The sequence below is a fragment of the Amblyomma americanum genome, chromosome 8, assembly GCF_052857255.1.
Source record: "Amblyomma americanum isolate KBUSLIRL-KWMA chromosome 8, ASM5285725v1, whole genome shotgun sequence".
In the NCBI taxonomy this organism is placed as follows: Eukaryota; Metazoa; Arthropoda; class Arachnida; order Ixodida; family Ixodidae; genus Amblyomma; species Amblyomma americanum.
Window position 1 is genome coordinate 50537747 of NC_135504.1, and position 26792 is coordinate 50564538.

At 45.9% G+C, this 26792-nt stretch overlaps 1 protein-coding gene across 1 annotated transcript; it reads right to left on the bottom strand.

Moving 5' to 3' along the window:
- Window positions 1–363: 363 nt before the first annotated feature.
- On the bottom strand, window positions 364–26112 carry LOC144102368 (zinc metalloproteinase nas-6-like). Its single transcript, XM_077635659.1, has 5 exons — window positions 26056–26112; window positions 23416–23488; window positions 15140–15260; window positions 5248–5423; window positions 364–600 (listed from the first exon to the last, which is right to left on the bottom strand). The coding sequence occupies exons 1-5, from the start codon at window positions 26104–26106 to the stop codon at window positions 365–367; spliced, it is 657 nt and encodes a 218-aa protein (XP_077491785.1). The 5' UTR covers window positions 26107–26112; the 3' UTR covers window position 364.
- Between the last annotated feature and the right edge of the window lie 680 nt (window positions 26113–26792).

The window sequence follows — 26792 nt, forward strand, 5'->3', positions numbered from 1 at the left end:
ATAATTCCTCCCGTTTTTTCGGTGCTACGCTGAGAACCCTTCTATGGATTCATGCGCATCATTACAGCAAGAGAAACCCCAGGGTCCTGCTATAAGAGTAAAAGCATAGAAAACTAAATAAGAACGGCTCCGCACACATTTAGCTGGAGCTGCATTCATTCATGACGCCGTGGACGTGTCATCTGTGTAGTCACGCAAACAAGGTGAACTCCGTGATTTAGGCTTAAGCAATGTAACGGAGCCCTGAAATGCTGCCGCACACATACTGTTGAGAAAGAGCCAGAAGCTGAAAAGGCAGCGATTTTGGTCGGTTCTTTATTCGGGCTTCACTTATATGGTTCTTTCGCATGGTTTTGCTGCGCACTTAAATCTGTGTTCTATTACACTCGTAGTAGTCGTTGACGCGCTGGAAGTCCAAGGGGCTCAGTGCTTTCTTATCGTAGACGTCAATGATCCGCTGGCCATCCTTCGTGAGTATGGTCGGCTTGGACTTGCTTCGAGCGAATGCGTCCGAGCCGTACTCCATGACAGAGCTTATGTCGAAGGGTGAGGCCACGGGGTCATCCGGCAACCTTCTCTTCTGAAACTGGGCCTCGTATTCTGCATGAAAAGTCACGATTTCACAGAAAGAGTGATAAAAAGCTGTCAAGCGAGGGAACACCTCCTTTACAGTTCCCCCGCGCTGGACATCAGCAGCTCGATGCGAACGCCTCCCCTTGTGGCTATGAAGTTTGTTAAGTAGAAGAATTTCTTCGAGCTCTCCCTCTGATCTAACAGGTGCGTCTTTTGTACAAAGTTTATACCCAGGTCGTTTGCCTCCACTGAGAAGCTCTACCCAGTTGAGAGGGCAAGACATGAGGTCTTCTAAGCTTCGGAACACTTCCAAGCAGAAGGATGCACAACAGGGCGCACAAAAACTCCCTGGACTCTAAAGTTTTGATAAAGGCTCCACCTCCGTGGTCTGTTGCATATATTTGCGCATTCTAACGCGACAGCGTTAAGGTTCCTGTTCACAAGAGAATCCGTTGTTGGCATCGGCATTGTGAGCGACAAATCGTGAGCACAGTTCTCGCGGGTTGTCCCCAGAGAGCAGAGTAGAAGGCAGGTTGGCCACCTGGGTCATGTGACCTTGCAGCGTCCTGACAACCTACCCACCGCATAGTGAGAAAACTTGCCACCGTGGCAGGTGGCCGTTAAATTAATGATTTGACACTCAGGAAAAGCAACCTGTTTCGTACAAGGCCTACCGCTGGGAGCACCTGCCATGGCAGGGCAGTAGCACATCACTTATCTGCTGCACTACTGCTCCAGGAGAGGTATGAAGGCTCCCAGGCATCTGTGACTGTAAAGTAGAGGTTTACCTTCAGCGTTTATGGAATTTTACCCATTACGCTACCGCGTCATATCTTAAAGGCGGCGCTTAAGTTTCCCATCTAAATTTTAATCCCTTTCGCAAATGTGCAAATGTCCTAATGCATTACAAAAGCCACTTTGAGCCGACGGAAGCATAGCATTCTCTGGATCCGCGTGACTTATGGGCAAATATCTGAACAAAATGCATTGAAGAAGTCGATCTGGAGGAGCCGCTTCCCGTCTTGAAATGTCCTGACCAGCCCTACAGCTCCTTCGTTCTGTATAGCGAACCTTTATGTCTGAAACCGACTATTTTTCCCATCATTTTCTTTCACAAGTTCGATACGGCCAGATCAAAGCACTGTGTAAAAAAAAACATCTGCCTCGTGATACGGGTGCCTCCGCCGACAATTTACGGTGAAGAGCTAATTCTTTAAACGTCCACACAATAAGCAAGCTGCCGGAAGAATATTAGCAAATAAGTTACATGATTTGGCAGTAGTGATCATAAACGCTGCACAGCTGTAAGCTGGATATTTGAGAGATATGGGCAAAAACGCAGTTCAGGCAAAGCTTTCTCTGCCCCGCAGCCTGACTGAAAAGCTGTCATTGCAAGAGAATAATTCAGCTGCATATATGCTTCGACCCCCGATCATGGTGCCAAAATTATCACTGGCGCCGAATCAAGAATCTGTGAGCGCGCGACAAGTAATCGAAATGCACGAATCTCACGTGAAGTCGACCACTACACCCGCAGTGCTCCGGAGTCATGAAGTGCAAAATGTTTTTAGCGTGACTACTCTGCAGAGTATTGAAGTTCATGGCCTTTTGGTCTGCATTTTGCTCTGGCTACTAGGACGCGGGTTTCTCTCTGGGGCGCTGCTCTGTCTATGGCACAAGCCTAATAATCTTTACGCGCTAATTTTGGCATTCTTAAGGCAAAACTGCGATTTACATTCTAGGAATGCTGTTCCAGAAAAGAAGATGCGGTCACGATCTATTCTGCAGCTTAAATAGTTTTTCGTGTGTAACAGCACTGCTGCAAAATTCCCTTTGGTGTTTGGTGTTGCTGGTTCCAGGTGCAACGTTAGCAGTGTTTGAATAGCCATGATCAGTAAGGAGTCAAAGGGCTAGGTTACAGGTGTACGAGCGGGGTGTGCGACATTGACAGTATTAGAGTAACTAGGTGCGATGTGCAGTATTAGGATGCACTCTAAGGGATTTGCCGCCCTCTTGAACGCAAAATTTGGCCTTCCGAGAGCAAACTGCATTTCCACAACCATTAGACATTCAGGCCTTAACAGTTAGCCTGCTAGAAATCATCCCTCAGGGCACAACTTTTTGTTCGCAGAGTGCACCGTTGGTGAGGAGTAGGAGGATGAGAAGAGTAGGAGAATAAGGTAGCAGTACAAGCTTTCACCACAAGACAGCAACTGCTGAAAGGAGAAAATTTTGGGTTCAGAGGCACACTTTAAATTGCTGCGTCCTCAATTCGGAATCCACTGGACACCTTGTATAACTGATTTCGCCCTTCAAGTTCCCCGGTAATTTATCAAGGAAAAAAGGGGTTTTTTTATCTCCTTGCCACACACAGATCTTGCCACACACACTTGCCACACACAAGTTAGCCATTACGATGGCCAAACGACGTCTCCGGGGACAACACTCGTTCTTGCTTCCAGAAGAATGAAAACTGGCTTTAAGTTCCGCGTTTAGGAGCACAGGCTGTGGTGATGCGGCCTGGGTGAGCGACGACATCATGTCGCTGAACGGCACCCAAGCATATTTCGCTGCAAAACATCGCTCACGAACACACTCGAATAGGTCAAGCAACGGACGCAACCGAGCGCATGGTGCTAGGCCGCCACCAACGTGGCCCGCAGTTTTTTCCTTCGATTGGTTCTTTTTGCGGAGGAATTCTGCGAAGCATTGAAGTGCTTTGTTTACTGTGTTCTTAGCGTATTTTCCCCGGCACCTGGTATTATCACTCCGTTGGTTACGTGATACGAAACTAGAGCACTCTAGAATTTTTACGATCACGTGGGGTGTTTTTACCGACATTTTTGATTCCTTTTATCGTCTAACACATCTCATGTTCATAAGTTCCCGGGCGCGCATAAATGGAGCTGTTGTGAGAGCAATGGACATTCAGTTCTTCGCCGACCGTCTAGACCATTTGCTCCTACCATCGCCGTCGAATTTCTTCTCTGTCTCTGAGTAAGCGTTGTCCAAATAAACAGTCTTCGAAAGACGCTAGCTGGCCTTCTTTTGCGAGCGATCGCCTCCAGGTCTACTGCTATATTCCCTTCGGCATTGTACACTAATGCGCCAGGCAGGAGATACAGGTTTGCGACTGCTCCGATAATTGTTCTCTTTTATCCACCGACCCGGGCAGGGAAGGATTCGACTTGGCTCCCTAACTTGTAGTGCGAAAGCAGTTATAGCCGGGTTTCAGCCTTGCCTCTGAAGCTTCTGTGTCTCTGTGACGCCTCTGAGTAGCAAGTGTAACTGGCTCCCTGGGTCAGTGGATACCTCAATCGCGCTCTGAATACGTGGTGGTATGCAGCTGGGTCATTCCATGCCAAATGTCCCTGACGTGGCTCTCAACCATCTCTAATTTGTTCAAACCAATTCATGGAAACCTAACCTAATGTTCGTAATCAAAGCCCGATATATTTTTACCGAACAAATTTTATTGGTGGTGAGGGCAGTTTGAACATTTAGAAAAGGCGAGAAACCAGGCAGAGCTCAATAATTAATAAAAAAATTCAAATCTTTAGAACACACTTTAAAGTTTTATTCACTTACATTTTCACAGATTAAGGATTTCGATACAAGTCGCAGCATGCAGCTTTACACGATATAAATATCTTTCAAAAATCGAAAAATGTATGAAATTGTACCATTTTGGTCATTTTTTGTTTTAAATATCAACTTGCTCTCAGAAATTCTGAAATAGCCGTTTTGTTTTCCTAGATGCCTAAAACAGATAAGAAATGTTAAAGGTGATGAAACTCCGTGCATCAAAGTAAAAATTACCTCTAGTTGAGAAGTGTGTTTTGAGCCGAAAACACGCGTAAATTTCACCTTGAGGTGCTCGAAGCAAAATACAAACAACAGAGGGTTACGCAGAACAGTTTACTGCCTTTCATTTCAAAATTTTTGTCGAGGAACTTTTTGTTTAAAGCGAGAAAAGAATTTTTGAAGTTGAGCTCTTGCGCCGCAAGTTGCGACGTCTCTTAACGGCCCTTCGCCGCAGAGCGCGACACTGCCGACACTGTGGCCAGGCGAAATGCCGAGTTCTTAATTTTAAGCGAGGTTAGCAATTCAGGCAAGCAAGGGAGCGCTGAGTAGTCGAACTGGTAATCGTGGGAAAAGGTTTTCTTAACGCTACCTGGCATTAACGACATTCAACCGTTGACTATTATACCTTGCAAACAATACTGCCGTGTCGAAAGCACCTTAATGTGCCGACAAACCGACGTTTCATAACAAAAGATTTCAGAGCGAAACCTCTACTCCTTCCGTACAAAGCAGAAGGTCACGTGCATATGAAATCTGACCTTGAAACCAGGAGGAGAGGAGGCTTGGCTCTGACGTCATGCCATGTGACTTGCCACGCCTCGCCAGAACTGCGCGCGCGGAGCCGACGGCGCTCCCTAGCCTCTAACCATCGAATCGCATGACTTTTTGCGCCTCACCGGAGCTGCGTATGCGGAGCCTACGGCGCTCTCGCAACTGCCGGAAATCGGGTGACGCGCATTTCACTGTATAAAAGCCTGTGGCGCGTGCATACTTTCGTGTGCTTGCCTTAACAGAGCTTTCGCTCGCCTTAGCCGGGCTGAACCACAGCTCATTTTTGGGCACTCAGGATTGTATAGAATTTTTGCGTACCTGGTCTTACATTCTCCAGCATGATAGTGATGTAATCGTCCCTGTCCGGGCGTGTGTGCTCGTGGTGGAAGCCCACGGCGTGCAGAAGCTCGTGCGCCACTGTGGTCATGTAGAGGCAGCCCTGGCCTAGGGACACGGGCTGTCGTCTGCCCGTACGACCAAGGTAAGAGTAGCACCTGCAAGACACGCGTCCTATTTTAAGCAGCGGTCTGCGAGATAGCTTGTGGTTACATATCATGACACCAAACTTTATTACCGAAGTTAAAGATTGAAAAATCACCCTGCACCCTCCCGCGGAAATCCATAACCAAGACGGAAGAGGTTGCCCTGAGGCAATTGAAACCCACACTATACCGAACCTCTATATACAGGGTTTGGATTCATTTATGGGGGTTAAACCTCCCAAAGCGACTCAGGCTATGAGAGACGCCGTAGGGAGGGACTCCGGGAATTTCGACCACCTGGGGTTCTCTAACGTGCACACATCGCACAGTACTTGGGCCTCTAGAATTTCGCCTCCATCAAAATTCGACCGCCGCGGCCGGGACTATACACAGGGTGTTTGACCTAAGGCATTATACAATATTTAAAAGCATCCTTTTTGAGTTTGATAAACGCTTTTGTCGGCACAGCCTTGTAAACAGTGTAGCACATCATAAATAAGATAATACGTGATAAATATTAGCTGGTTGACTAATATTGAATAGTTAACTTTTTGGACTTACTGTTAGGCTCCTTAATTTTTTAGATGCGTGTAGCCGGTCGTAATTAGTAACCATATCAGCTTTTAGAATTTCGAAAACGTTGTTACCCTCGAAGCGGCCCAACAAAGCGTGGATATTTGGACTGGTTTCCTGTACTGCAGAGTTTGTTTTGCCTTCAATTGTCTCGAAAGCACATGTATTTTGACGCGATGTAGCCGAAATTTCTTGTGTCACTGCTCCGAAGGTAACCGCGTGTTCAAAATCCTAAAATCTGGTATGGTTGTTAATAACGGTGGGTTACAGGCATCTCAATAATTTTGTAGTCTAACAGTAATTGTCAAAAAGTGAACTATTGAATATTAGTTAACCAGCCTATTAGTTAACACGTATTAGTTGTATTCTGATCTACTACACCGCTGATAACCCTATCCCGAAAAATGTGCTCTTCTTAATGAGAAAGCCTATTTTTAAAAAAAAATTGTAAAATCTTAGGTGTAACAACCTGCCTAAACCCTCATGTAACCTGCGCTATATCATCCCACTGAAATTCATGCAACCGTTCAGCGGCTAATATAAATCATATACCATAAAAGTGCCCTAAAGGCGTATCAATTCAGATTCAGTAGGGAGACAGTGTGGCCCAGATCGGATCCGGAGCCACAACATCCCGCCACTTCACACCGCCGTGAAGGTACACCCTCGTTACTTTAAGACGACCCATAACCGCTAACCGTTTCACTCCTTCTCTTGATGACAATAAAGTTTTGCCACCATGCCGGCGCCGAGCGATAAAGTTTACATGTAAAAACGTCGTGGTGGAACAAGGCTCGAATTTAAAAGCAGACAAACAGAATGAATAAAAATGACTGCGCTTGAGTTGAATTAAAATTTTCATCATCATATAAATGGACGATTGGGGGGGGGGGGGTGCGAGAGAAATAGTGTTCACTAGGACTGGCATCCGACGCAACTTTGTGAAATGAACGCGATTTCAAACACGAGCTTACAAATCTCTGGTTAGCCAACCTCTGTTCTGTTTTCATATTTACCATTATTTTGGTATGAAGGTACACATTCTCTTGTTCTAATGCACGTTACCTTTTAATGCGGAAGCAGTAGCTCAGTGGTTAGGGCGCTCGGCTACTGTTCCGGAGTTCCCGGGTTCGAACCCGACCGCGGCAGCTGCGTTTTTATGAAGGAAAAACGCTAAGGCGCCCGTGTGCTGTGCGATGTCAGTGGACGTTAAAGATCCCCAGGTGGTCGAAATTATTCCGGAGCCCTCCACTACGGCACCTATTCTTCCTTTCTTCTTTCACTCCCTCCTTTATCCCTTGCCTTACGGCGCGGTTCAGGTGTCCAAAGATATATGAGACAGATACTGAGCCATTTCCTTTCCCCAAAAACCAATTATTATTATTACTAGTCCCTTTACGGAAAAAGCACGTGGCGTGTGTGTATCAGTATGTGTGCTTGCCGATGGTAACGAAAGTCCTAGCAAGGTCAAGAAAAATTGGGCAAACCCATCAAGCGCCCGTATGACGTAGTGGAGATATCCCACTCAATTATATAGACACCACACCCACAAAACAGGAACATACGAAGCGCGTACCTTCAGCTGAGTTCATTGAATAGAATATAGCTTTGTACAGAAAGAGAAAAAGTGAATTAAGAGAGAGTGAATTGTTTTCGCAATTCAAAAGGAACACTGTCACCCACCCGCCTGCCTATATTCCGGCCAAACAGCGCAACCATTCCATTTCGCTCTCTTAGAGGCCTACTGACGGTGCCCTGATGCAACTTTTTGTTCCAGCTCTCCTGATCTTGAATGCTTCAATAATCCCTCTCGCGATTTATGTTTCTGCGTTACCTATGATGGTGGGGTCGCTCAGATGAGGGTTGCATTCTTTTTGTTGTTTTCTTTCTTGACCTTGGAAGGTGCTTCGTCATGGCGGTGTTTCCTTTTGCAATGATGATATTGGGTGTTTATATAGCTTGCTAGGACTGACGACAGAGAAAGCTTTATTCCTACTTGCAAGTATGGCGGTCACTTCTCCGGAGACAAACATGAGCGCTGATGAATATGTGCAGATGAAGTCGAAGGTGGAATACTGTGCCTACACTTTCTTCTATCGCGGATGAAAGCGACCGGCTCGGGCACAGGTTATAGTGAAGTAGGGCGATCGGCGAAGGGTGTTAAGGGTGAAACATGAACAATCTCAGCACCGCGGCAACGACGGTCATGTACAAGATGGAGGGAGGGAACGCGATAGTTGTAATAATAATAATAATTGGTTTTTTGGGGGAAAGGAAATGGCGCAGTATCTGTCTCATATATCGTTGGACACCTGAACCGCGCCGTAAGGGAAGGGATAAAGGAGGGAGTGAAAGAAAGGAAGAAGAGGTGCCGTCGTGGAGGGCTCCGGAATAATTTCGACCACCTGGGGATCTTTAACGTGCGCTGACATCGCACAGCACACGGGCGCCTTAGCGTTTTTCCTCCATAAAAACGCAGCCGCCGCGGTCGGGTTCGAACCCGGGAACTCCGGATCAGTAGTCGAGCGCCCTAACCACTGAGCCACCGCGGCGGGGCGCGATAGTTCGCTAGATATGTTTCTTGTAGTACAGTGTACAGACCACCCTAGCGGGTGAGTAATTTTTAGCACAAACGGCAGGTACGCACTGGGGTCCCAACAATCCATCGCGACGGAAAAAACATACTGCGCGGTAGGTGAAGTCAGAGTCGCTTTTCTAGGAGGCTTTATATGTGTCTGTATTCAGGCAGCTAACGGCACAGCAGTATATAAGACGAGAAGTAAATTCATGGGAGAGTGGTGAAGAGGTTGTGGGAGCAAAGAAGTAAAAGTGAAAGAGAAAAAAAAGGAAAAGCTGGTTATTTTTTGCACTGCAGTGTTGCAACCAAAGGTAATGAACGAGAGCTTGGTGTCTCAGCGTGTATGATTGGATTGGATATACGCGGAGAGCATATTTCAGAGGGTGTGATGAAAGCGTTCTGTTAGCCCATTTGGTCTGGGATTGAAAGGGGGAAGCGGGTTTATGGACAGTTCTAGAAGCGTGAAGAACTTCGGCAAGGACGGTATACATGGTCACTAATAAGGACACGACGTGGTTACTAATACGGACACGAGGGGCTACATGGCGCAGAAGTGATACTATGGCATTAAGGAAGAAATGGGCGATCTCAGAAGCAGAGCCGAAAGGAGCGGGGGTTATTTTAACGTATCTGGTTAAGCGGTCGATGGCGGTGACGATCCAGCGGTTGCCAGACTGAGTTAACGGTAAGTGACCTAAGAGGCCAATGTCAAAGACTTCGAAGGGGGAGAAAGAAGAGCAGAAGGGCTGCAGAAGACCCCCAGGAGGCGACGTGACGAGTCTGCGGCGTTGGCAACAGCTTCAAAAAGCAATATAGTTTCCAAAAGACGTTGAAAAGCAGGCCAAAAGAAATGGTGGTTAATGCTGTCATAAGTGTTCTCGAAGCCTAAGTCGCCGGCCATGCGGTTGTCGTGATACCCTTGCAGAACTTTACGGTAAAGAGAACGAGGTGTGAGGGTACCCAGCAGTGACCGAGGCAGTAATAATTGCGCCAAAGAAGGATGTCGTCGACCGCTTTGAAACAGTCAAATACGCAACGTATGTGGGCATTGTGAGGCCGCGTAGCGGCACTGACACGATCTATGAGAGTCCGACAGTAACGATCGTCGCACTGTGTGGAGGCGAGATCCTCGAGACTGGAAGCGGGTATTGAATCAATGGCTGCGGCTGTCAAGGTTGAGATAGCTGATGAATCAGCAGAATGAAGGGGGAGGTTAGGTTGAGGCGACGGAGCAATGAGAGAGTGCATCAGCGGCATTGTGTTTGTTTCCCAATTTGTAGGAGACGGTAAAATCACACTGCTGAAGGCGGAGTATACAGCTTTCGAAGAGCCCGGACAAGTTATTCAGTTATGACAACCAGCACACGGCATGAGGTGAGCGACGACAATGAAGTGGTGACCCAGACAACAAGGAGACACTATTGCTCAGTGATCGTGTAGTTTTGTTCCGCTGCAGTCAGGGTACGATCCTTGTGTAGGAAATTACTTGCTCAGTTGACGAGTGCTGGCGCTGCACAAGAATTGCACCACTGGCGTCCGTGTGCAAAATTGTTGGGGCGTTGTCATCAAAATGGCCCAGTACCGAATCAGATTTCAGAACCTGCTATAAGGTTGTAAAAGCAACTTCGCAGGTTTCCGGCCATACGAAAGGCGTGCTGGTGCCTAGAAGGTTTTGAAAAGAGGCCGAGATGGAGGTTAAACTTTGAACGAAGCGACGCAAGCATGATGCTTGTTAAAAACAACACTGCGTAGGTCTATAAAGAGCGTTCGGCGTGAAAACTGCAGAACTACAGCCACTTTTTCAGGAGCATGCTCTATACCCTTCTGACTAACGACGTGGCCGAGGACCTTGATTTTAATGGAAGAAAAGCAACATTTCTCCGTGTTTCACTGAATGACAGTCTAGTGAAGTGCACTTAAATTTTCACCAGTGCGAGCAAGGTGCTTAGAAAAAGTCGAGGAGACAATGGCCATGTCGTCCAGATATCAGAGACAGGGTTTGCATTTCAAGCCACGCAGAACGATGTCAATCATGCGTTGGAACGGGACCCGTGCATTGCACAGGCTTAATGCATAACGCTAAATTCGTATAAGCCTTCGCGTTTTGTGAAAGCTGTCTTTTCTTTGCTACCCTCATGCATCACGATTTGCCATTATCGTGGCCTTAGTCCGAGACTAAAAAACTGACCCCCTTGGATACAGTCGAGGGTATCGTCAATCCGAGGCACTGGATAAACGTTCTTTTGAGTGACCTTAGCCCAGCCGTGATATTCAACACAAAAGCGTACTGAACCACCCGTATTTTGAACCAACGCAACGCGCGATGACCACGGACTTGAAAAAGGTGTATGTTCTGGCATTTGAGCATGTCGACTATATTATCTTGAATAATTTAGCGCTCAATAGAATACACGGTACGGGCGACGAGGACTGGTTCTCTCACCCTCTGTGTGGAAGCGAAGGGCAGCTGCGGAGGTTTGCCTAAAAGTGTTGACTAGGTGTCGAGGTAAGCGGCAAGCTTGGTCAAGACGGCAAGCAATTCTTTCCTACCGGATGTGAAACCAATGCTGTTTATAGATGAAATAGGTGCACAGGGAGAAACATAGGTTGAAATGACAAAGCTGGGTGGGTAGGAGGAAAGGACGTTGATAGGTTGATTATTTGTCACAGAAGTGATTGCCGAGCCTTCGCGCAGAGGAATGGGCTCCGGCATAGTCTTGAAGGCAGTGAGAAGTTAAGATTCATTGGTGAAGCCAAGCAGGGACGCAACGAGAAACATACCCCTTGAGAGAAGACAGGACCTTGGTGTGAGGAAAACGTCCCCAGATTTACGGGGTTAAAAGCAAGTGCGAGGACATCTAGGCAGTGTGGACAATGTACATGGTCAGGGGTAATAAACAATTGATCAGAAAGCAGGACAGGAGCGTCAGAAAGGGTGGATGCATTACCTTCAGTGGAGCAGGACAACATGTGACTAAAGCTTGCGCATAGTAGGGGAAATCCCAGTCGAGGATGACGGGGTAGGCAAAGCAGGGTAAAACAGAGAACTTGATGCGGCGCAGGATGACGTCGATCGTGACCCGCGTAGTACACCGTCCGGAAGGATACAGTGCTTCATCATTAGGATCACGGGGAAGTGGAGAACGCAGTGAGCTATATTGAAAGAAAAAGACACGTTGGACGTCAAGAGACCGGACGCAGGTAGAGTGGGGGAGTGAACAGACCCGGGTTAGTGACATCCTAGTCCAAATCAAAAGAAAGAAATGTGTTTGGGCATGGCAAAAATTGGAAGGAAAGATAACCGCTGGCTCACGGATAACGGAGTGGATTCCAAGATAAGTCAAACGTGGCAGGGGGTGACAGGAAGTTGGGTAAGCGGATGCGATTAAAAAACTTTCAAGGTGCAGTGTCCACAGTTTGCCATTTGGACAGACATGGAATAACACAAAGCCGAGCTAATGACGGGAATAGCGGCGACTGTCTCAATCGAAGCTTCTGCTGTAGTGCTTTTAGTAGCAACAGGTAACATACTCGACTGCAGCATAGGACGAACTGAGGGGTCGGGGGGTGGTGCAGTTTTACCTCCGGAAACTGCCAAATGTATTTACCGTGAGGCCAATAGCCTGAAAAGGTGGACAAAGAGGCGATGAGGAGCGGAGGTGCTACAATCAGACTTTCGACCAGCCGTCAGAAAAGGTACACGAGAGTAGGAGAAGCGTGGATCGTTGGTGGCAGACCTGGAGCAGTAAGCAAACGACGGGTATGTGGTGTCGTGCCAGAAGTTACCGTACCACTCACGCTCGTCAAGCTAACGCCGCCGACGAACACGGGCCACATGGCTACGAATTACACAGCAAAAATACACCGGACGATGCGAAGGTGGGCGCCAAAGAGAACGGCATACAGCGAGTCTCCGGGAAAAGGCAGCGAGATTCTGCTGGACTTGCCGCATATGGGGAGCATAAACAGCAAGCGCAGGAGTCACAGCAACCTTGGCATATGTAGTAAGCAGCAGCGGGAAGATGGTTACGGACCCGTGTGGCGAGTAACGGAAGCGAGTTCGGCCTTGATGAGATCATGCAAAGGCGAGGATGGTGACGGATGCTGTTGGGAATCCAGTGGCGGCCAAGGTCATGCCGTGCAGTTCTTCTCGGAAATATGTCGAATAGGGGAGCGTAAGCGCGCATCGGTTGAATGGTGGGAGTCCCAGGTGTCTTGCAAGCGGAGCGATTGAAGGTCATCTAGACGGTGACAATTAGTGCAGATAACTTCTGCTGTGGTAGGAGTCTGGGCAGCAAACGTTTTTAAAGCAAGTGATGACCAAATCGATCGTACTTATACGTGGCGTTGTACTCCGACACAGGCGGAGTACATTTTCAATGTAGGACGCGTAAGATTCGCCTGGCAGGTGAACACGCGCATCTAACTTTCTCTAGTCCTTGTCCGGGCTTAAGCAAAAGGTTCCAAAAATTTATCGAATTTGGGAGAGAAGTGAGTAAACTTGGGGATGGCATCCTTGTTGTTCACGAACCAAGCATTGGCCACGGCGGTCAGCTTGATCGAGGCGGTTAGCAGCTTCATTGAAGAGTCCCAACGATTATATGCACTGTATTGGTTGCACTCGTAGAGTCATTCCTCCACGTGGTCGCCACGAAGACCTGAAAAGTTGGGAGGCTCGCGCTGAAGTGTGGGTGACGGTCCGCGTGGGGTGTCCACCGGGTTGCGGTCTGCCGGGTGGGGTGGAGTCGTCACCGCCGGCTGAGCGATTAGAATCGGGAGGAAGCGCTCCTGCCTCAGCGGTAGAACCAGTGGGACTTTAGTAGACGGTTCCCATCGTGGCGGATGGTACGAGCAGGTGGCGACTGGAACGCAGCTGCAGTGTGGCGGCGGAAAGTGCGCAGGCATTGAGAGCACCTCCACCATTTCTGAGAGGACGGAGCGACCTTCAGTCCCACTCGCATATAGCGGCCACTTTTCCAGAGACAACGATGAACGACGGTGATGAATATGTGCAGATAAAAATGAAAGTCGCGCAATGATGATGAATACGCAAAAATAAAGACGAACATAGCACTCGGTGCTGGCAATATATTGTATGTACAGTCTCGGTCACAAGTCTTAAGGCCACAGCGTGAAGCTGCAGCGGAAAGAATGTTCCCAGAAAATTCGTGTAGTGGATTATTCAAAACACATGTCAAGCAGGAAGCTTCTCTACCGCAAGAAGAAGCCTTCTGCTAGCCTTTCAAAATGTTTCGGTGTTTAATAGTGCCGTAATGGCTCTTTTATGCGGCTGAAGTGAAAAATCCTTGTTTTTAAGACTTTTGAACAAGACTCTGCATATATACCAGGGGTCCCAGCTAAAAATAACCGAGCTTTTAAGAAACACGGAATGTTCTAGCCGCGTGAGACCAACTGAGGGCTGTTTAGAGTAGCGTGACCTAGTCTGCAGTATTTTTTGTTCTTCGAGGTGAACTAATTAGTTAATCCTTATTAGCTAACTTTTTAATTATTACCCTGGGGAACAAAGTGTCAATAGAAAAATTGTAGATCGCTTTGAAAAACAGTTGTCTGCAACGTTTGCACCACGATACCGTTACCAAAGTAGTTTTGTTCTGGGCCTTAAACCCGAGCTCTTAAAATAAAAAAGCGTCTACGTGGCAATGGTGCAACTTAAACATCCCAAGACGCGTCTTAGAGAACAAGATCCATTTTTACTGAAGTGCTCTCCCCGACAAGCCTTTGTGCGCACACTGGGGCAGAGATGTGACCCAGCAGCTGGTCACGTGATAGCTTTCTTGTAAGGGCAATAAGCTAAGCTACGTAAACCGTACCTTTATGGAAACAGCGCTCCTAGCGGTTTTTTGAGACGATCTACAACTTTTGCATTGACGCTTTCTTCCTCAATTCAATAATTAAAAAATAGCTAATTAGACTTAACTAAATATTTAACTTTAAAGAAGGAAAAAATACTGCAGGCTAGGTCAAAAGACACTAAATAACCCTCAGTTGGTCCCACGCGGCTAGGACATTCGGTGTTTTTAAAAGATTGGTTACTTTTAGCTGGGAAATCTGGTATATACCTTTGCACAGTGCCGAAACATGACCACTCAGTTTGAATTTTTCGACGGCAACTGTATAAATTCAAGAAATTTTCTCTACAAGTGCAGTAGTTTGAGAAATGTAGTCTCTACGAATTGGTACCACGCAGGACACCTAATATTGAGGTGCGCCTATGACACAATTGTAGAAATAATTTACGAGCATAAAGCTGTCCAAAGTCACTGCTCGCAGAAAGCAGTCAGCGTTCGAACCACAAGAAACACTTTTATAATGACCTAACACCCTCATAACTGTACACACGCAATCAGTCATTCCTATTTGCGGAACAGACCAGAGGGGAAGTCAGTAGCAGTGCCAATTAAACGTGTGTTGCGCAAAGCAAATAGGCTCGCCTTAACAGCCATGCCATTCACCACTTTCGATTATTAAATCGTGGGCTTTCCCGAACAAAGCGCTGTGGCTTCAGTAAAAGAAACGAAGAGCTAGATAAAAAAAAGCGCCCACCTGGCGCACTTACCCTTGTCCAGGGAAGAGATAGATGTAATCGTTCTGATTAGTGCGCTCCACGAACTTTAGGCAGGTCCCATTCTGGAGAGTTGCCATGGCTGCCTGCACGGCCCCGAAATCCTTGTCTCCAGCTGACAGGAAAGCGTATTAAAAAAAATGCGGGGTTTCACTCAGTGCGTAAATCACTTAGCGCACTGAGGTCCATCTATCGTCCTAGCGGCCCACTAACCAACCGACACATCCGTCTCTCTGTCTCTGAACTCTGTCTCTCTGTCTCTGAACTCTGAATAAATGCAAATCAGTCCCTTCTCAAAGAAGGCTCTGAAAGAAACGTAATTTAAATGTATTGTAAGGATTTTATATTGTGTGTTCTTTTGTCCCTATATTTATGCACAAAAGTTTAATTTTTAAAATATGTGAAGTAATGTTTATAATTTTACATATGTCCTACTCAGAAGAGGTTTATTCTGGTTATGTTTTCTCTATAAAGTATAGGAACAAAACAAGTATAGGGAGAAAATAACCAGAACAAATGCCTTCTGAGTATGACAGAAGTAAAACTAAAAACATTACTTCACATATGTCAAACATTAAACTTTTGCTCGCTACTACGTTTACAACACATTAAATGTGCACTGAATTCGATTCTACTTTTAAAAAACGACCACAACTTGCCTATGCCGCACGAGAAAGATTTACGTTGTTCGACAGCGGAATGAATCCCTGACCAGGCGACGCTATGGCTTCGTCCAAGCCTCTGTTATTTGGCAGCACTAGAAGCCTGAGGCGTAAAAAATCTCGGCGTTGCGATAATATGGCGTCACAAGGTGACAAGGATGTCGATACTTTACGTGACATCACGGAACTGGGGAAGGCATTCCAAAACTGAAAGTGACGAGCGAAGATCATGTCAGGAAACTGCGAGCGTTCTTGCACACATAGTCCTTGGTCGGCCTTATATATAAACAACCAGGTAGCATACACCATCTTCCCTGCTGTGGGATTTCTAGCTCACACAGTGAGATTTCAAATTGCCGCACAAGTGGGCGACTGGACGCGCTCGAATCTGCGTGCGGTCTAAAATAGAACTGCTATTCCTCACTTGCGTCTGGCATCGGTCTGAAGTCGAACTGTCGACCAACGCAGGCGCGTGGTATCCGGTGGGCCTTCCGAGCTGGGACTCGTTTCGCGGACAGATTCAGGCCCGCCGATGCCCAACGCGTACTTACCGGTCTAGTGAGCATTCTCCAAACATTATGTGAAGAAGTGCCCCTATAATTTTTGTATCTATTTCACCCAGAAAGGCCGGTGAGTGTTTACCGGCAGGAAGGTATGGCAAACTAAAGGGTGGAAGAAAATCAAGTGCTTGGACCATTCCCCGACACCGAACTTCGAGCACTAGGTTTTTCTAGTGCAGCCTGACGTGCCATGCGGATATGCTTTTGACGACTGAACATTTGCTTGAACTGAAGAATGCTTTAAATGAATTATTTGATATTTACAGATGTACACTTTAAATACATTGCCAACATCATAAAACCGCATGGTCTTTTTCGCGTACTTGAAACGTGCCCTAATCCTGATATTAGGTGGCGTATTTTAGATAAATTCTATGAATATATTTAGAATCACAAGCAAGACTTTTTACTAATTACCTCCTATTTTCAGCGCATTGATGAATACGAAACATGTTTTAACTATAACCCGCCTACGCTTCAAACGTATTAATTTTCTCTAAGCGTTATGAATCATTCAAGCAGGTAATCCTGTTAACCAAAGACGGAGTTCTTGCGAGTGCTAAAAAATGTTTTTTAAGAAGTACATAATGGCATTGCCGTCATTTTTATTGGCTCAACCACCCCAGCATTAAATTGTCCGGTACCAGAGGCATTCACACTATACTGGCAAGACCTCCTGATGTACTACGTCTACTCTCTATTGTTTCTGCTTAAGTACCTGCTGCTTTTTTGCTCATGTAAGCGCCAAGCACTGAGCCGGTTGTTCGATTAACACACAAGATTTATTGTTTTGGAGTGGAGCCCAGATCAGACCTTCAAAGATGTGTGCTCAGCCATTCTGACCGTGGCAGAGAGAGTGAAAGATATCGAGGAGGAAAAGTCGACAGGTTAACCAGGTAACAGTATGGGCTACACCAGCTCAGTATGCAAGGGTAGCTTGGTAGTGCTTGCAACTATATCGCCAAGGTGTACCATTAGTTGCCTTCGAACACAGTTCGCATAACCGAACATGATGGCTTACTTACCATTCACTTCTGCACTTGCCCTTCCGTTCGGCATGATCTACCGCTTTGGGGCAGGGCTATCGCCTGTGACCTATTCTTGTCTACAAAGATTTCTGTTCTAGAAATCATTCGTTGCACTACGCTTTGTTTGACGTTTTAACAAAGCCTGTGCTAATTTGTGAAGGGTTCGTCAGTTGATTTTATGAAACATGATTATATTCAAACGCCTGTGAGCGCTAGCAATTTGGTTTAGTCCTTTTTTAAACGTAACAGCGTTTGGTGTTTCATATTCTGCAAAGAAACCCCGCGCCCAATTGTGCAGGCCTTTAAGCAGGTCAGCTTGTTTGTTTTCTCGCCCGCCATCGTTTCTTTTAATTTTGATGTCGTCCTTTCGCATTGCGTTGCTAGATTATAAAGTTTTTAGGCCTTTGCTGCGGCACAATTTCCTGCGTACCATTTTGCCTTCGGTCAAACAGAAACGATTGTACAAGATGTTTTTGTACGCTTTCTTCCGCGTCCATGTAACGCTCCCCATTTTTTGAATACGGAATTATCCCGCTCCCGTCTAATGCGCAGAGATTTTAGCGCGATAGTTGTTTAAAGATCCAGTCAGGTGGAAAACACGGCGTCCGTCGGCTTTGTGACCGAAATATTCTGATTGGTCTTGAGGGTCTGGACGTCAGAGCCGAGAAATTTCACCTGAAAGAAAAGTTGATTGGCTATGTGCTCGAATCGAAACTTCAACCCTTGGATAGTGAGCCTGCGACACTACCTCTATGACATCAGCGAAAGCTATGGTGTAACACTCTTAACGTAAACTTAAGAGCCACATAGTTTTACTTCTATGAGACCCATACAGAGATTTCGCGTGTTCAACTAGATGACACAGAAAAGTTAAGCTTGCGTGCATAGCATAATATCATGGAAAATAATTTTAGCTATGCAGCATTTATTCATGAATCATAAAGATGCGATAAGCCTTCAGTGGCGTTGTCAAGAGGATTTGGAAGGTGGGCGTGAATTTGAATCTTGATATAGTCCGAAACCTTGCCAGGTTAACTACGTTGATGCTCGCCTGTACATGTCCTTTCTTCTTATTGGAGACCACAGCCCATGGACCACACGTAGGACGTACCACCGTTGCGTACTGTGTCAACATTACACATCTGTAAAATCATTGCTTACATCAACGACCTCTGTCACCAACCGGAATGTAAACAAGTCTTTTTCCCGCTTCATATCGTCGCCCCAGCATTGCCTCCAATCCACTTTGTTGTCGTGCAGTGGCTTTTCGTTGTTTGATTCATTTCAGGGCGACTCTTATTTTTATTATATACAGTCTTTGTGCAACACGATGAAGCTGTTCTAGACACCAGGAACATCAACACAACTCGTAACGGTTTACACAGACCTCTTCTAACAAAGCTACATCTCCCGTAGGTGTTGCATCAAATAGAGTTGTAAACATGGCTAACTGAATACAACGGCGCATGAAAAGATGCAGGAGAACGCAAAATGGACTGTACAGTTGTCAACCACCGAATCATTTATAACTTGAAAAAAACTGCTTATATGCGCTTGAGTACACGAAAAACAACAAACACAGGAAGCGTGGAAAGGAAGTAAGGAGATCTAAATGCGGGCCATGAACCATTCAAAAAGGTGAGTACCACCTGTTAGTTAACGGTTTGCCCGCCCACGTGAGTCCCGTTTCTTGACAAAGCATTTCTTCATTATTTATTTTTCCACCCTATAATGCGATCGACCAATGAACCTTGCTTTTTTTTTTAAAGCAGGACAGAATCTTTAACTTTTGCCGTGTATCACCCTGTAGCTACCATAACGATTCTTAGCCTGCGTTTTAGGCAGTCTCGCCCTACCATCAAAGCACTGTCCAGTCTGTCCTCGGTATTCAAGGCCGCAGCTAACAGGAATGACATAAACCACATCAGCGGTGCACTCTGTGACCACGGTTTCGTGTTTTTTTTTTGCAACATTCTCTAAATTTCTCTTCTCTTTAAGTTGTAGATCAGCGACAACTCGCAAGGTGCAGAAAAAAATATTAACCTTGTAGTTGGCCACCTTCTTGATATTGGGCGACAGGAAATGAATATAAGGATTTGCCAGGAGTGCTCTGTTCATTTTGCTCATTTGTGTCCCATTATTTCTTGGATGCAGATTTAAAATCTTTCAGAAGTGTCTCACAGACACTCCTGGCCAAGTGACGCGGGTAATCTGCTTTTCGTTCACGAGTACCAGTGAAACACTTGTCAAAAAATTTAAACCTGCATTAAAGGATAATCACACAGAAATAAACAAATAGAAGAGAGTGCTTATGATAATTTATTATATTCATTACCTCTCGCACGATACAAAGATGGCCAAACGCTACATTTTTGTCGGTCTGTCTGCGGCTTGTCGTTGTCGTAGATTTGACAAATAAATGAACAAAATATGCTAGAGAATGTTGAAAAATATTAAACTGTGCTCACTGAGTGCACCACTGATGCGGTTTATCTCCTTCCTCTTCGCTGCAAAAATGAATGCATAGGGCAGACTGGCTGCTGCTTTAATGACAGCGGGAAACACCATAAAACTCTGGTAAAAATAGTTATGGTGGCCACATAGAGATAAGTTAAATTTTGTCATTGCGGTCCTGCTTTAAAAAAGCTCGATTTAATAGTCGGTCAAACGACAGGCTGCATAAATAAAAAATAAAGGCATATTTTATCCAGAAATGGGGCCCCATGTGCAGGAGCAAGCTGTCAGCATCACTAACAGTTAATGAGATTGCCTTTTTAGTGTTTCAGTGCACTAGTTTAAACTTGTTTGCTTCTTTTCTACGCTTCCTGTGTTGTCGTTTTACTGTTTACTCTCATGCGGCTATAAGCGCGTTTTTTTTTTCGAACAATAAATCAGTTGGTAGTTGGTGCCCATCCTGTCCAAAGTGTGTTGTTGTCCATGTTGTCTTGGCCGCTCTATTCCATTAGCTACGTCTCTTCACCTAGCTCAAACTAGCCTTGCTGCAGTTGGGAAGTCTTTTCTCATACAAGAAAGCTTTTCAGTTTAATATTCTCCAATGATACTATTTCCGGCTTTATTTTTTTCTTTGGTTCCACGATGAGCTCTTACCAAGATTCCTGAGGAAGGGATGTAAAAGCTACTCTGAGCTTAAATCCAGCTGTGATGTGCCATTACACCTAAATGTAGATAAATTCAGGGTTGAAAATTATCGGGATTCCGTCATTATAGCAAGTCTCACACCTCTGTTCATCGTTACCCTCGCGACGCAGTGCTGGTGCTCGCACTTTGGAGCACAATTATAGCGCCTCTTCTTCCTTCACAACCGTACGCAAACTCACGCACAAAACGGCAATATATACTCTGGCCGATGCAACTCTGGCGGTGCTCCTAATTTACCTGGCCTTGATTTGTATGCGTTTTTGTTTTCTTTTTCGCAGCGGTGGCTCAGTGGTTGGGCGCTCGGCTGCTGACCCGAAAGACGCTGCTACGATCCCGACCGCGGTAGTGGAATTTCAATGGAGGCGAAATTCTAGAGCTGGTTTACTGTGCGAAGTCATTGCACGTTAAAAAAACCCTTATGGTCGAAAAATCCGGAGCCCTTCACTACGGCATTACTCATAGCCTGAGTCGCTATGGGATGTTAAACCCCCACAAAGCCAAAAGCTAAGAATAAAACAGAAATAGTACCGGAGTTACCCCAAGTCATTGGCATATAAGAAATGTTTATGGGGTTTAACGTCCCACAGCGTCTGACGCTATGAAGGACGCTGTAGTGAAAGGCTCCGGAAATGTCGACCACCTGCGGTTCTTGAACGTCGTATAGTATACGGGCCTCTAGAATTTCGCCTCCATTGAAATTCCACCGCCGCGGCCGGAATCAAACCCGCGTCTTTCGGGTCAGGAGCCGAGCGTCATAACCACTGAGCCACCGCCGCGGCTGTGTTTTATTCTTGATTCATAACGAAAGCGAAGGAGCACAAAGACAAGAGTAGCAAGACGCAAACACACGAAGGAACGCTGCAGTGTGTTTCTTATTTTGTGTTTGAGCTCCTTCGCTGCCGTTACGAATCAAGAATGTTACCAACAAGCTCAAAAACTTGTTTTACTCAAATACATTTCTGTTTCGTTCTTTCAAAAAAATGCTGGTGGTTTTGTTCCGGTTAACCCTGGTCGAAAGCGAAAAGCTGCATCTCCGTGGCTTCGTTTGTGGTGGAGTGACTGGCGGTCTTCACGCCAGGCGTCGCATCTAACACACCTACTGTTAGGCTGCACGCATCAAAGTGCACCGGCGTTTCATCAGAACCCACTTTGATGCCCTGCGCATGCGATTCCAGCAGACGCTTGCCCTCTGCGCTCGGTCAAGGGGTGTGAAGTCACGGAGAGAGTAGGCAGAACACCTGCGATGCCTCCTTTCCTCCTCTCCGCAAAGCCGTGACAAAGCCGACATCTTCCGCTCTCCACTGCAGGCGCCCCATCGATCGCACCTAGCGTTCCGCTGAACGTATCAAACTGCAGCGGCGTTTTATGCAGAACCCACTTTCATGACCTCCGCATGCGATTCCGGCAGACGCTTCCTCGCTTAACCAACGTTCAAGCTCAAAGGTCTAAGGTCAACGTCAAGATAGATGGTGTAACAGCCGCTGCTGTCGCTGACGTCATGTGTCGAACCTGACTATCACCAGTTATGCTCAAGATTCGACCTCTGCCTACATTCAATGTAAAACTTGCGGCCCCATTGACCTGTAGCTATATTTAAGGTGAAACTTGCGGCCCCGCTGACGGCTCAAAAAACTGCCTTAGTGAAGCTTTTCGCTTCAGGTTCCATTGTTTTGAAGCGAAAGCTTAATTGGCCGCGAACTGGCGATTTCGTCGTGGCGGTGCTCCTAGGAGGCACATGGCGTTACAACGCGCGCCTCGCCGCGGATATTTATCTCTCTCTCTCTCTCGCTCGCTTCCTAGTCACTGCTGCGCATGCGTCACTAGTAGCACCAAGCCACAGGTGTTCCGCCGCTGCGCAGCGCCGCGCCTTTCCTCAAAATCCAACTTTCAAATTTCATTTTTCTCTTTCTTCTTTCCCTCCCTTTTTTATCCCTTCCTTTACGGCGCGGTTCGGGTGTCCACCGACATATGTGAGACGGTTACTGTGCCATTTCTTTTCCTCAAAAACCAAACAAAACAAATGAGCCGATGATGTTCATAGAGTTCATTGGCGTTGGCAACTTTGCAAAGGCCGTTCATTTTCACGAAAGGAAAGGCACACAACCGGCTCCGTGGGTCAGTGGAGACCTGAATCTCGCTTTCATGTAAGTACGCGGCATGCTTTGATGCAAATCAAAGCATGCAAAGCATGCTTTGATTGTGTTCCGCACACTGGATAGGCAGCGCGCCCTCACTGCCACCCTGGGAGGTGGCATGCAGTTAATGGTTGATCGCGAGAGATTGATCACCAACTGAACACTGCGGCCTACCTATTGCCGCAGTTTCGCATGTGAGCCACAACGCGCTCACCGCTAATACATTCAGGCCACATCTCTCTCTCACCACCGGCACATGTATCAAACCACGAATGAGGCGTCCGCATATCCAGGAAGCCAGTTATGGGCCCTTCCCTTCCTCAAAGCCATCGCCGTCGAGAACATTGTCAACGCCAACGCCAATAAACACCGTGAGCGCCGACATCTTTCGCTTTGTATATGCTAGATCAGCTGAGCAAATCAACTTTAATTTTTTCTTTACATTCTAAGTAGTGTTTTTGTTACCGCGTCTCGCGAGATTCGTCCGCCAGTTTATTTTTCTTTTTATAGGACGTGTCCTTGGTTTTTGCCACGAATAAACATGGCCTACTAATAATAAACATGGCCTCCTAATAGTTTTGCATATGAAAAAAACTTTCACCGCGAGAAGAAGCAATTATGATTGCTTCTTTAGTTTCATAAATTGTACGCAGAAGCATCACTTCAATCGCATACATTGCCATGAATAGATATTTCATAAAACTGTGTAACACGGAGATTGCTCACCAAGTGCAGGGTCCACATTGTAGGGCACGACTCCCCCAGGCCACCTTAGATAAGGGCTTCTGATTGCGGCCCTCTGCATACAAGGACAAAGAAACCAAGAAACCTAGAGCATGCACAGGAAAGAATGGACCGCCTAGATGCCTGGGTACTAGGGGTTTTATCCATCACACGAACTGGTACTCACGCAAGTGCCTCCAACTGCGTCACGCAACTTCGTCCAAGACGAAGTATAGTGCTTACAGAGAGTAACCTGAATGAATGCCGGTGTTGTGTGATCTGGGAAGCTTGAACCGTTTTACAGCGAAGCTGTATACCTCTGCGGTCCAAGGGAATTTCCGTGTCGTCGCCGTCGTCATCAAAAACCACAGGAGTGTAGAAGTACCCAACAGCATAAAATCTTATATCATATTGATCATACAAGAGTCGCGAGTTCTACCTTGAAGGATTAATAACCGGATGCCCCACTTCAGTTGCAGCCAACACAGTGCTGCGCGCGTGCGTTTTATTTCCTCCAACATGAACTACCACGGGGACAACCTGGACAGGTTTCTTATTGTGTAAATAGTTTGGTTATATTACTTCTCCCCCTATCCTCTCTTCATGTCCCCTCACCTCTTTCGTTTCATTTCTCCATTCTGCCTGCTATCCTTTATTTGCGCTTTCCCAGCTCAGGTGCTTCAGTATCGATGGCTGATGCCGGGGCTAGCAAAAATTTTTCCTTTCTTATTACTATTATTTTATTTAAAAGCACTACCAGCATGTACAAACATATCGCAGTCAGCGTGCAAACATAAGTTGACATGGAGCACAGATATTGGCAAAACAATTAAAATCCCATGTTACCCTATCATATCCCTGAGAATTGTAGCCGTACAAGTACACCCACTAACAGTACCAGGCTGCATAGTGCTGGTTGAATTGTATCTGATTTAACAAACAAAAAAACTATGTGCACACGGCTGTAATACGGCTACATTCGCCGCACAAAGTCTTGAGCATTAATCGAAGTACAATTCCGCTTAAGGGTTAGAGGGCGAATTTTTACTGTTGACAAATCACCTGCAAACGTGTGAAGAGCACTTGTTTTGATTATGTCTCTGTATCAAGTGCTATAAAACTGCAGTATTACGGTGACAGCAAAACATTCTGACCACGACTACACATGTGCTTGGCAGGCTCTTAAACATATATCTTGCATTCAGGACTGCGTGAACTTGGCGATTCTCAAGACACGAAAAAAATGTTGACATGCTTTTTTTTTATTTACTTAACTGTTTCACTAGAGGCAAGTCTATTCGGACAACTGGGCTTCGGAACAGTTAGGTAACTATAAAGCCTTAGGTGACACTTGCCCACCAGTGTCTCCGTAAACAGTGTGCTCTACTCTGGGTGGTACAGTATCAAGGTTGGCGAACACTCAATGTAGTGCACCCTGGTCAGCGGCTCTCATATCAATGGGCTGTACCCGTTGTGTGTGCCTTTTACAAACCTCTTCTACTTCTTGGCACAGAAAATTTCTATTGCTATGCATTCGTCAAACCACGACAGTTTTGAGCTCTGGCGCTTCTGTTCGTATCCTTCGTAGTGCCTGTACGAAGACGATCCATCAGACGGTCAAAATAGACTACTCGTTGTAAAACAATTCAGGGGTGATCAGTTGGATGGACGCGGACTAATTGCCGTGGAACATATTTTCATTCGTCAATTTATTTCAATTATAATTATATTGTTATTCTACTTTCATTCTCTTTCAGTCCTCAATCTAGTGCAGTTCTCATCGTATTCCAACTCTGATTCCGTTTTGTTTCGACTATGTACATGTTCTGATTCTATTCTTGCTCCATTTTTAATAGTAATTTCTTGTTTTATTAATTTTTCTTCAGTTATTCTTATGCGACCTGTCTCTCCCCTCCCAGGGAAGTGAGGAACACGGGAGAGGGAATAGTTGGCAAGTGGAGGCTCCACAGAGACGCCAGCAACGCAGGACAATTTTTGCCTTATTTGGACTCTAATGCTCTCACAATAAAAGTAAGAAAGATGATGCCTGTACTGAACTGACATACGAGACAAAACATATGTCTTGGGATTGATGGAATAATAAGAAAAATTCCTTCTTGTCCGCAGCACTGACGCACAAAGGGCGATGGATTAGACAGAGAGTGTGAATAAATGCTCAGGAAGAAACATTGCACCCGACAGTCGCTTGCATGAAGAAAAATCAGAGGCGTTAATAATAATAATAATAATAATAATAATAATAATAATAATAATAATAATAATAATAATAATAATAATAATAATAATAATAATAATAATAATAATAATAATAATAATAACAATAATAATAATAATAATTGGTTTTGGGGGAAAGTAAATGGCGCAGTATCTGTCTTATATATCGTTGGACACCTGAACCGCGCCGTAATGGAAGGGATAAAGGAGGAAGTGAAAGACGAAAAGAAGAATAGGTGCCGTAGTGGAGGGCTCCGGAAAAATTTCGACCACCTGGGGATCTTTAACGTGCACTGACATCGCACAGCACACGGGCGCCTTAGCGTTTTTCCTCCATAAAAACGCAGCCGCCGCGGTCGGGTTCGAACCTGGGAGCTCCGGATCAGTAAGAGGCGTTACAACACTTACGCTTTCAGTTTCCGGCATCATGATGTCTCCCTCGAAGTGGCCCGCCATCATCGCAAGGACGCCTGCATATTCAGATGGCAAGTTCTGAGCACGTTCTTCTACAGAAATGACAACAGCCTACAAATCCCGTATAATGACGAAATTGTGAAACGAATGCGTGATTCAGCTCCGCCTACCACTTTACGTGCACATAAGAGCCCCACAAAATAAATCGCGAAGTTGAAATTCCCACCTGTTTAGTTTGCCAATCACTGAAGTGTTCTTTGAGCGTTTCATGTGTCGCAAGCCCTCCTTTAGAAAGCGGCTTTGGTCGCAGCAGCTTCAAATTTTAAGTAGCCGTAAAATTAGTCCTAGAACTCTCCAGGACACGTGAGCCGCAGACGAAAATCACACTACTGCTATTATCCTACGTTTTCAGACTACACACGCTGAGGTGGCATTCGGCTCTTTTTACTTTTATGTGTAATCATGAAAAAATGTGACGAGTGCAAACATGCCACCGTGCAGCCACATATCTTTTCATACGTGCTATAGACTTTCATTCCACATTATGCATAAAAGAAGTGGCCGCAAAGGAAATTCTCTAAAAAGTGCCCGTTCTTAAATAACAGGGCAATATTCGTATCGGAAGCAGGTGAATGCGAACCGCTGCTGTTAGCACATACGGCGACACTGTTCGCTTTATTATATTCATGCAGCTATCGACGTATTTAGTTCCCACAGATTCGGGAGTTGCG

Bases quoted from the DNA above. Each gene is read 5' to 3' on its own strand.
- LOC144102368 (XM_077635659.1), bottom strand. From the start codon at position 26,106: ATGATGGCGGGCCACTTCGAGGGAGACATCATGATGCCGGAAACTGAA. The intron at 23,489-26,055 runs GTAAGTGTTGTA...CCTTGTATGCAG, and splicing joins TGATGCCGGAAACTGAAAGC to AGGGCCGCAATCAGAAGCCC. The intron at 5,424-15,139 runs GTAAGTGCGCCA...CGTGTCTTGCAG, and splicing joins TATCTCTTCCCTGGACAAGG to GTGCTACTCTTACCTTGGTC.